This window comes from Syzygium oleosum, unplaced genomic scaffold (genome assembly GCF_021117445.2).
Source record: "Syzygium oleosum isolate NSW1041296 unplaced genomic scaffold, Sole_v2.1 Sole_v2.03, whole genome shotgun sequence".
Lineage (NCBI taxonomy): Eukaryota > Viridiplantae > Streptophyta > Magnoliopsida > Myrtales > Myrtaceae > Syzygium > Syzygium oleosum.
Window position 1 is genome coordinate 14368070 of NW_026607487.1, and position 11807 is coordinate 14379876.

The 11807-nt window shown below is 39.7% G+C and overlaps 2 protein-coding genes across 2 annotated transcripts in view; both read left to right on the forward strand.

The window, feature by feature from the left end:
* The window catches only part of LOC115689797 (LEAF RUST 10 DISEASE-RESISTANCE LOCUS RECEPTOR-LIKE PROTEIN KINASE-like 1.2), a 96310-nt gene that overhangs the window by 52931 nt on the left and 31572 nt on the right, over positions 1-11807 (forward strand). The gene's annotated exons all lie outside the window — the stretch shown is intronic.
* On the forward strand, positions 8926-10270 carry LOC130137581 (rust resistance kinase Lr10-like). The gene has a single exon (XM_056309200.1). The coding sequence runs from the start codon at positions 9065-9067 to the stop codon at positions 10208-10210; it is 1146 nt and encodes a 381-aa protein (XP_056165175.1). The 5' UTR covers positions 8926-9064; the 3' UTR covers positions 10211-10270.

The window sequence follows — 11807 nt, forward strand, 5'->3', positions numbered from 1 at the left end:
GCGGTTACCCTGGATTTGAGCTCAAGTGCGAAGGAACAAAAACTATGTATGGTCCCTTCTCAGTTAAAAGCATCTCCTACAGTGAGAGTTCCATCCATCTAGTAAGCCAAAGGGATAATTCTTGCTTTGTTCCTCCTCCCTTCAATTTACTTCCCGTAAACGTCTTCCTAAAGAAGAGTGATTCTCTTCATCAATTATGGTTCTTCTATGACTGCATCAACACTTCTTTTTCCTTCCCAATATCCCCTGTGAATTGTACTTCTAACGTCACATACAACGGCTCTGTTGCTTTACTTCCTAATGGCACTTTCCATCTGCAAAGTGGATTCTGCCAGTCATTTGCAATGGTACCAGTACAACTGGGGGGAGGGTTCTCTAATCAAACTATCAAAGATGTCGACTACAAGGAGCTGTTGGAGAACGGGTTCCAGTTAAAATGGGATTTATTGACTAACAAGAGTTGTTCTGGTTGTCAAAACAGCGGTGGCCGATGTGGACGATCACGAGACAGAGACTTCCTGTGCTATTGCCCACATGGAGCTAATCCCTGGGACTGCAATAGTGGCCCCGGTACGGTTTTTAGAATTAGGAATTAACGGTTCATGCAATAACTTCGTCATAAATTATTCTCTTCCCTGCACAAAATGTGGTTATTAGGATGATACAAATTTATAAACTGTTGGGAGGAAGATGCACGCCGAGCTTTATTAATCATATCATCTCCCTTCGACCTATCCACTTGGCCTATTTAGCTGGCCTACTCCAATCTCCCAACTCTAACAGCCCAAATCAAGGCTGGAATTCACTATGTAATCCTCGAAATGTTATAGCGTCTGAAGATGTTTCTTTTACTTGTAGCTCTGCTTCTACAAATACAAGCCATCTTCACCACACTTCACACTCTATTCTCTAATTACAGATGCTCAAACTTCTACAGAAAAATACAATTAGATTTACACAGCTTCTACACACAAGAACAGCAAGGAGATAAACACTCGGAGCATAGACTCGTGTTCATTATCCCCTCACTCTACTACTTCCTTGGGTTCAATTTATAGCCATGAGATCTCAAAAGACACTTTTAAATTCAAATCCTACAAGTAGCAGTTGATTCTGTCATCTATAGCCGTTGAACTCACTCTGCAGCTCCATAGAGAGAGTTTCCTGAAGTATCCAATTCTGCTTCTACCACAACCTGTCATCCTTTATTGCCTGCACAAATATGGTAAACCTTTTGTGGATTCCAATACTTAATATCAGTTGTATAATACCAATTTGAATTCAAATTACACTGACAAAGAGTACGCATCTTTCTTTCATGATTGTAGAGGCTCTTAGTAGAACCAATACTCTGTCTATAGCCAGAACACCTTCTACAATCATGTCCATTTAAGCTTCTAGGTACCCAAGCTTGTTTTGGCCTTTCATGACTCTTCTTTTCGACACACATTGGAGCTTTTATTTGGCCACATATTTGAGCTCCTTTTTCAGCTGATATTGAGATTTGTCAGAGAAAAAAACGTAAAACATGCGGGCTTGCTTTAATTTCTCCTTTTATTAGCACAATAATGACTCCATATGCCAAGTCAAAACCTTTGAAAATGAGCTCCAAGTTAAGCCCCTCTTATTAATCGCACAATAGAGAGGAGCTCAATATAGAAGAGAGAGAATCTCCGAACAGAGAATACACTCTCTGATGAGCGCACGAAGAGGAGCTTAACACAAGTTAAGAGAGACGCTTGAAACACCGTGGATTTTGTGCCGAGTTAGACAATAAAGGTGTTTTGGTTGTGAGGCAATTCTCGTGATTTATTTTATCCAGAAATTACGTCAAGCTAAATAATGTGGGATTGGGTGTAATTTAGAATTGGGAAACACTTGAGTGTATAAGTATTATAATTGTGTAATTCTCCAATTGATTAGATGGTTAATTCTAGCTAGCTCTCTTCGTGGAGTAGGTATTGACACTTCGACCGAGCCACGTAAATCACTTTTATTCTTTATTGTTCATCATTTTATTTCTCTTTCAATTTCGTTCTCTCTCACTCTTGATTTAATTGTAAAGATCCAATCAGTTTTTGCACTCGATTTTACTATAATTGGTATTAGAGTTGAAACTTTGCTATTATGTATGGAGCGAAACTAAAAATTGAAAAATTTTACGGGAGGAGTAACAACTTTAGGTTGTAAAGCATTGAGATGCTTGCGCTATTAACAACTTTGGGTTGGATGGCAAGGCTAAGTTCATGGAGAGGGCAAAGAGTATAGACCTGTTGAACCTATTGAATGAGTTGTTAATAGATGTGGCCAACGAGAGGAATACCACACATTGGTGGGCAAAAATTCAGGCTCTCTATGTAACGAATGATTTGAATAATCACCTATACATGTTGAAGATGATGTTTCAATTTCGACATGCTAAAGGCACTTCCACCACGACCCACCTAAAGGAGTTTAACAAACTCATGATAGATTTGAAGAATGTCGATGAGATTCTAGCTGACGAAAACCAAGGCATGATGTTATTGGCGGCTCCACCAAAATCATGGGAGCACTTTACTAATTCATTGTTACATAGGGGTACTACTATTACCTCAAAAGAGGTTAAATCTACTTTATTCTCTAAGAAGTGACGGATTAAGTTGTGAGATAACGGTCTAGCGCAGGACATAGCGTGGGGATTAGTGATTCATGATAGAGATACACATTAGGGGCCTAGCGGTAGAGGTAAAAGGAGGTCGAAGTCGCGACATAGAAAATCCAAGGGTCGCGTGAAGTGTTTTGAGTGTCATAAGGAGGGGCATATAAGAAGAGATTGTCCAAAGTTGAGACATGAAGGCGGTGGGCAAAATGCCACAAGTAGTGTGGCAATTGTTGCGGAGGAGAGCACAAGTGATGCAGAGGTCGTCTTGTGTGACTATCGTTCATCAAGAGACAAATTGGTTCTAGATTCAAGGTGTTCCTATCATATGACTCCTCATGGAAACTAATTTACTCCTTACCAGACTCCGGATGGTAGCATAACTCTGATGAGGAAAAACGTAGTCTGTGAGGTTGTGGGGATAAGGACAATTCGGATTGCAATGCATAATGGGGTAGAGCACACATTGATAGTTGTAATGTATCTATCGAAGCTCAAGAATAAACATATTTCTCTAGAGACACTCAATAACATCATATGCAAGTACACTACCGAAGGTAAAGTGCCGAATATTTCTCGAAGTGCCATAATAGTGATGAAAGGGAATAAGGTGAACTCTCACTATCATCTATTGGGAGGGACCGTGACCTAAGCTGCAATAGTTTCATTAGGTAAGTTAGACTCAAACTTGACTCGATTATGGTATATGCAATTGGGGCATATAAGTGAAACAGGTGTGACGATGCTGAGTGAGAAGGGGTAGCTGAAAGGTTAGAAGATAGGGAAGCTAGAATTGTGTGAGCATTGCATCTTTATAAAGTAGAGCCGAATTAAACTTCAACCAAGCAACTGATTGAATACATTCATTTAGACATCTAGGGCCCGTCTCTTATTCCTTCAAAAGGAGATGCCTGATATCTGCCGACGTTCATCGTTGACCACTCAAGGAAGATATGGGTATATAATCCGAAGCACAAATCTGATGTGTTCAATCAGTTTAAGAAGTTTAATACATTGATTGAGAAGCAATCAGGTAAATATATCAAATGCCTTAGAAACAATAACATTATGGTATGATTTACCAAGTTTGCCAAAAACAAGGGATTATGAGACATAGAATAATGATTATGCCCCACAGTAGAATAGCGTCACGAACATAAGAACAAAACTCTACTGGAGTGAGATCAGTGAATGCTTTTGAGTGCAGGACTAAGTAAGGAATTTTGGGCTGAAGTAATGAACATGATTTGTTACCAGGTAAATTGATTTCCATCATATGCTATTAGGTGGAAGACACTTAAAGAAGTATGGTTGGGAAAACCTACATATGCTCATGTGAGTAATGGTAAACTTGAGCCGATGGTGTGCATATTTCTAGGTTATATGCATGGGTTGAAAAGCTACCAGCTGTGGTGCACTGTGCTTAGATCACTTGGTATTCTAGTTAGCAAAGAAGTAATCTTTGACCAAACTGCTATGCTTCAACAGAGGAGTCTTAAGGCACAACCAACTGAGCAAACAAATCATGATGTCAAATAGTGAGGTGGAGCCTCCGAAGACCTCATAAATAACCAAGGTTAAGACTGCAGATGAGGTGAAGTCGTTGATACACAACAACTCGCATAGCCACAAGCACAGTATAGTCTCAGCTAGACATAGAAGACAAATTAAATCACCGGTAGATTATGGTTATTCTAATATTGCTTATGCATTGACCGTAGGTGATGAGGTGGAGATAGATGAGCTTTTATCTTACTATAAAGTGATGGCTAGTGCTGAGTCGTCGTACTGGCTAGCACCCATGAGTGAAGAGATGGAATCAACTGATCAAAATCAAACATGGGAGCTGGTCAATACCCAAAGGCCAAAAGATTGTCAGGTGCAAATGGGTCTACAAACGGAAGGAATACATTCCTGATATCGAGGTAGCAAAGTATTAGGCTAGACTTATTGCGAAAGGGGTATACTTAATAAGACGATATTGATTACCATGAGGTGTTCTCTCCTATCGTAAGACATACTTCTATTCGAGTATTACTTGCCTTAGTTGCTACACAAGATCTTGAGTTAGAGTAGCTAGATTTGAAAACAATGTTTCTTCACGGTGAGTTGGAGAAGCGGACTTAAATGAGGCAACTAGAGGTATTTGTTATTCCAAGTAAAGAAGATCCTATTTGCTTATTAAAGAAATCTTTATATGGACCAAAACAATCTCCTAGGCAAGTGGTACGAGTGTTTTAATGTTTTCACAACTAGTGAGGACTATTCGAACAGTCAATTGGATAGTTGTGTTTACTTTAAGAGATTTGAGGATGGGTCTTTGATTTATCTTGTATTAAATGTTGATGACATGCTGACAGCAATTAAACATATGCATAATATTGATGTGTTGAAGTGGTGGTTGAGTAGTAATTTTGAGATGAAAGATTTAGATGCTACTAAAAAAATATCATCTATAGAGATTTTGCATGATAAAACTGTAGGAGTGTTGCGTCTGTCTCAAAAGAATTATAGTGAGAAAATTGTAGCACATTTTAACATGCAGTTAGCTGAATCTGTTGAGCATATGTTTCACCAACTACTTTAAACTTTCTAATAAGTTATCGCCGCAGACTAAAGAGGAAGAGGAGGAGCATATGTCATGTGTTTCTTACTCTAGTGTAGTGGGTAATATTATGTACGTCATGGTATACACTAGGCCTGACATTTCACAAGCTATAGACGTTAGCCATTGCATTGAGCATTTTAGTAAAACTCATTGGGAAACAATGAAGTGGATCCTTAGATATTTATAGAGGACAACAAATGTTGGTAGTGTATCAAAAGGAAGGCGATGATAGTGGTATGTGGATTTCAATCAAGCTGGTGATTTAGATGATTGCAAATCTTTAGCAGGGTACATGTTTACTTTAGCAGGTGGTGTATTAAGTTGGAAGGCATCCTATAGGATGATGTTGCCTTGTCTTCCGCTCTCGGACTTTGGATAGGAGCAGAAAAGTGTTTTCATACATTGTGAAAACCAAGGTGTAATATATCTGGCTGTGAATCCAATTTATCATGAACAAATGGAACCTATCAACATCGAGTACCATTTCATTCGAGATGTTGTGGCAAAAGGTAAGGTAGTTGTGAAAAAGATGACGATAGTGGAGAACCCGGCAGACATGATGTAAAAATATGTTCCTTTGCCAAAGCTCAAGCTTTGCCGGAACTCAATTGGCGTATGTGGAGAATGAGTGCCCGTCAGGGGTGTTAGGAGAGTTGACATGGATGATAAGCACTATTATTTGGCTACAAACATCGAGTTAAGGTAGAAAATTGTTAAATTATCTTGAGTTTAAGCTCGTGTATACAATCCGACTCGAGTCGAAGGATATAGATCGGTTCGTAATGTATGAAGGAGTTCATAAGTGTGACAGAGTCGTCCAAGTTGGTCATAATTTTTTTACCACCTCTACAATAGTGGAGAACCTGGCAGACATGATGTAGAAATCTGTTCCTTTACCAAAGTTCAAGCTTTGCTGGAACTCAATTGGCGTCTGTGGAGAATGAGTGCCCGTCAGGGGCGTTAGGAGAGTTAGCATGTATGACAAGCACTATTTTTTTTTTTTGGTGTGAAATATAAGTACCATTTATAAGTTGACTTACAAAAGCTTGGGGCATACCCCAGCATTACAAAGAGGACTATGATCACTAAAAAATGGAGTGTGAGAGTCTCCATATATTAGCCAATGTTACATTTGCCCTAGAAGGTCTGAAAGTTTTGTAGCGCGAAGCTCGCCCTTTGACAAGTTTACGAACTTTAGCCAATATTATGGGGGCATCATGTGACTTGTGTTGGAAACGTCGATGATTACGCTCCATCCAGATGCAATAAATGGTCGCTAGGAAAGATACCTTGAGAAGTCTAGCTGCCAAATCCTTGCCTTTGGTAGCACTTATCATCCATTCGAGTTCTTCATTCCATCCTCCTATATACCGTAGGATTCCGTATTGTGCAAGGATAGTACGCCAAATGCTTTTAGTCCAGGTGCACTGGAAAAATAGATGATAAGCACTATTATTTGGCTACAAACATCGAGTTCAGGTGAAGAATTGTTAAATTATCTTGAGTTTAAGCTCGTATATACTATCCGACTCGAGTCGAAGGATGTACATCGGTCTGTAACGTATGAAGGAGTTCATAAGTGTGATAGAGTCGTCCAAGTTGGTCATAATTTTTTTACCACCTCTACGATAGTGGAGAACCCGGCAGACATGATGCAGAAATCTGTTCCTTTGCCAAAGCTCAAGCTTTGCTGGAACTTAATTGGCATATGTTGAGAATGAGTGCCCATCGGGGACGTTAGGAGAGTTAGCATGTATGATAAGCACTATTATTTGGATGCAAACATCGAGTTAAGGTAGAGAATTGTTGAATTATCTTGAGTTTAAGCTCGTATATACAATCCGACTCGAGTCAGAGGATGTAGATCGGTTCGTAATGTATGAAGGACTTTGGAAGTGTGATAGAGTTGTCCAAGTTGGTCATAATTGTTTTACCATCTCTACGAGGGAAAAAATCCCAAAAAATTTCTTAGAGAGTTTGTTCCTTTTGGCCTTTCATGGCTCTAATTTTGGACCCGTTGGAGCTTTCATTTGGCCACATATTTGAGCTCCCTTTTCAACCGCAATTGACATTTGTCATAGAAGATAAGAAAATTGTAGTTTGTCTTCTTCTATTGCAAAGTCAAACTCTCTTAAAATTGAGCTCCTCTTATTAATTGCACAATGGAGATGAGCACACTATAAAAGAGAGAGGAGCTCCGTACAAAGAATACACTCTCTGGTGAGCACACGAAGAGAAGATTAATACAAGTTAAAAGAGAGACTATCTAAACACGGTGAAATATGTGCAGAAAGTTATACATGAGGAAATTTTCGTGATTTATTTTATTGCAAAATTTCGTGAGGCTAAACAATGTGAGTTTGGGCGTAATTTAGAGCTGAAAAATACTTGAGCATGTAAATGATTGCAACTTTGTAACTTTCCCATTGATTAGTCGATTATTTGTGGCTCGATCGCCTTGTGAGGTAGGTACCAGCACTCGGATTGAACCACATAAATCTTTTGTCCTCTTTATTATTCCTTGATTTATTTCTCTGGTAACTTCGTTATCTCTCGCTCTTGACTTTATTGCAAAGATCCGGTCAGCTTTCGCATTCTACTTGACAACATTTATGTTGCAGGGAAATTGAAAGCTAGGAGCTTCGAGAAGAAAGTTGCTATTGGTAAGTACAACATTAAATTTGTTATGCATGCTTATGAATTCAAATCTAGACATTTGGCCAGTATTTAAATGAAAGGGCAAAAGCCACCAACAACCTTAAATTATTCTCAACGAAACACATTTACCCTAAAAAAAATTTTGTGACACCAAAAATCACAAACTTGTACCTGAATTAGGGGTGTGCAAAAAAACCGGGAACCGTCTGGACCGCTCAGGACCGCCCAAAACCAGACCATAACCGTTGGTTCCTAAGGGAACTGGTCTGGTTCCCGATTCCAATTTTTGGGAACCGATGGGTACCGGTCCTGTTCTAGGTGTGGAACCGCCCGCCCGCCCACTCGGACCAGACCAATAATATAATAATAAATATAATATATTTATTTAATTTTTAATTTTTTTAAAAAAGAAAAATCCTAAGTTCCTAAACTAAACCTAACTCGCTCGACGTTCACAACCTCACATTAAGCCGAGAAACACCTATTTTCGCTTTCGGCTCACGCTCACTCTCACTCTCACTCTTCTCGGTCGATGCTTACTTTACCATCTCCGACTCTCCATCTTCGTCTTCATCTTTGTCTTTCCGTCTCCGTCCTTGGCTAGTGGGACCGGTTCCATGGACCCACCCGGGAACCGGACCGGACCGGCGGTCTGGTTCTCGGGTGGGTCCAAGGAACCAACGGGCAGTTCTCGATTTCAATTTTTCGGAACCGGTCCTTAGTGGGCGGTTCCCGGTTCTAGGGTGGGAACCGCCCACCCGGACCATGCTCACCCCTAACCTGAATAATATATTTACTCTCCATCAAAGTTCTATCAATGAGAATCGTAAAAAATCTATCTACATGGATGCCACAAAGCAAACAGTATTGACATTGCGCCCACATGGCTCAAGTGAAATAAATATGACGTTTTTAACTGAAAAATCATCTAACAGAACCTTTTGAGAAGGGTAAATGTGTCACATAGGTACAAATTTTAAATTTTTTATGTCAAAAAAAGTTATGGTAAATATGTCACGGTGGATATAGTTAGGAGTTTTTGATATCACAAAAAAAAGTTCAAGGTAAATGTGTCGCAGCAAGCATAATTTGGGGATTTTGTAACTTTTTCCCTAAATGAAACTAGGACTACAAAATTAAAAGGATTATCTCTATTTATGCTTTGTATGTCCTTTGGATACGCAGGTGCATCAATCAGTGCATTTGGTGTCGCTATTATAGTCCTAGCCTATCTTTGTCAACAGAAAATATCCAAGCAGAAATCCATGATCACAGGGAGCAGAAAGATGAAAAAGAGTCATAAATGTGAGGTCTTTTTCGAAAATCGTGGAATTTTAGTAACGAGAAGATATTCATATGCTGACATTAAGAGAATGACCAACTCATTCAAAGAAAAACTAGGCCAAGGAGGCTATGGTTGTGTGTACAAAGGGAAGCTCCCAAATGGTCATCTCGTGGCAGTGAAAATCCTAACCAAGCTGAAAGGAGATGGTGAAGACTTCATCAATGAGGTAAACAGCATGAGCAGAACTTCCCATGTCAACATTGTTACTCTGCTAGGTTTCTGCTTTCACAAAACCAAAAGGGCTCTCGTCTATGAGTACATGCCCAATGGATCTCTGGAGAAACTCATATACGAAGAGAACTACAGCAAGCTAGGTTGCCGCCACCTCGGATGGGACACCTTGTACCAAATCTCCCTAGGCATAGCTCAAGGGCTCGAATACTTGCACCAAGGCTGCAACTCAAGAATATTACACTTCGACATAAAGCCGCACAACATCCTTCTCGATGAAAACTACTGCCCCAAGATTTCCGACTTTGGCCTTGCGAAGATATGCCATCGAGAGGAGAGCACGATCTCACTATTCGGTGCGCGAGGGACTGCGGGGTTTATCGCGCCAGAAGTGTTTTGCAGGAACATCGGAGGAATATCCCAAAAATCAGATGTGTACAGCTTTGGGATGACAGTGCTTGAAATGGTTGGTGGGAGGAAAAATGTAGTGACCGGAGCAGAGAGAACCAGTGAAATATACTTCCCGCATTGGATTCACAAGCGTCTTGAACTTCAAGAAGAGTTTGGACTGCAGAATGTCACAAGCGAAGGAGACAAAGAGAAAGCAAGGAAGATGATAATAGTGAGCTTGTGGTGCATACAGACTAATCCTTCAATTAGGCCAACAATGAGCGAGGTGGTGGATATGCTAAGAGGCAGTGTTGACTGCTTGCTAGTTCCTCCCAAGCCCTATCTGTCTTCTCCATCAAGATCATCACCAACCACTTCAATGTCCATGGCTGTGTGAAATTTAAGTTTGTACTGTAAGCACATCTAGGCTTTCAATACAACGAGCAACTTGTGTACAATGATTGTTAGATAAGAGTACTTCAGAAATTTTTCGTCTATTATTGTTGAACGTATGATACCAATGCTAAGGCCGACAGAAGTTATATAAAGTCATGTCATTAATTGCAGAAAGCATCTTAACATGAATTTGCATCTTAGGCAGCTGAATGTACATGGACCGCAAGACCACCTAGAATTCAATATGTTTTTAATTTCCTTGGTTTCCAATTTCTATACAGAAATTATATAAAGCCACACAGTCATTAACATACGTCCGCCACAGCCTCCACAGACACAGAGAACAAAAACAGGGACGCGATTGGATGACCATCATTGAACGCCGCAGGAAGACGTATTAACACCGAGCAAACACAATCAAAAAGAAATTGCTCAGATTTGGTCTCGGTGAAAATAAAATGCGGCAGAAAATCATGCTTAGCTATCAACAAAAAGTTGCAATCATGCGTGACATATCATTATACACTCGAAACAGGTCAGGATCAAGGACTAATCTATACGGACTCAGTTCGGGCATTTTGTCGAACATATGGTGGGCAACTTAGTTTCTTAGTTTAAACATGAGTTTATGGTAACGATTCATTTCATTCCATCGCAATAAGCGCTAAAAGAGACCTAAATCATCAACTCGGCCTCGATCATTTCAGATTTTAGATTGACAATGTATGAAGTCTCAGTCTCTGTTTTCATTCTAAAACTATCACCGAGAGTAACAAATAATGAACTCACCTTTATCAAGCTTGATTTCTAGCTCCGAACAGTGATGAGAAAATCCAAGCAAGGACGTTCCGGAAATTTCACCAATGAGGGTCGGAAGTTATATTGAAGGATTAAACGCGAGATAACTTCCGCGGATTTCCCGGTCGTGGAACAGGGAGAAGCAGAGCAGGAAAAGGTACAAATACGGAATGCCAAGAAACGAGGGCGACGAAGGATAATACGTCAGGAGAGTAGTGTGGGGAATTCTCAGCGTTAGCAGTCAGCGTCATCTCCGAAGGAGGTCGAAAGTTGAAACCGCTCGAAGCTCTCAATCACGGCAAAGGAGCGGAGCACTTCTGATGCTCGCAGAAATCGGTGATGGCGAAGATGACCGACGGATCAGGCCGTTAAGAAAACCTTCCCTCATCTCTTTTCTATCGGGCTTTAAAAATAATAATAATAATTAAAAAAATCGAAAAAAAATATTTAAAAATTAATAATAAAAATTTCCGCGTGAGCGCCGATATCACGTCAGCGATTTTTAGTTAAACTGGCGGGATAGACTCAATTGATAAATTGTAAAAAGATTTAGGACTCAATCGATACATTTAAAAGGTTTAAGACTGAATTAAAAAAAGTGCAATATATTTATGATTTTTTTTGTAATTTTTCCCTCTAAATGAATAGCAAAAATCGAATCCAAATGTTTTCATGGGCTAAGGTTTATTCAAACAGTTTAGAGCCCGTAGTGAAAAAGAAAACCTCCTTTTATCGCTTTTTTTTTCTTTTTTCTTTTTTTGGTCATCACTTTTGTATTTGTTATGTATTTAATTATTTTT

Bases quoted from the DNA above. Each gene is read 5' to 3' on its own strand.
- LOC130137581 (XM_056309200.1), top strand. From the start codon at position 9,065: ATGCTTTGTATGTCCTTTGGATACGCAGGTGCATCAATCAGTGCATTT.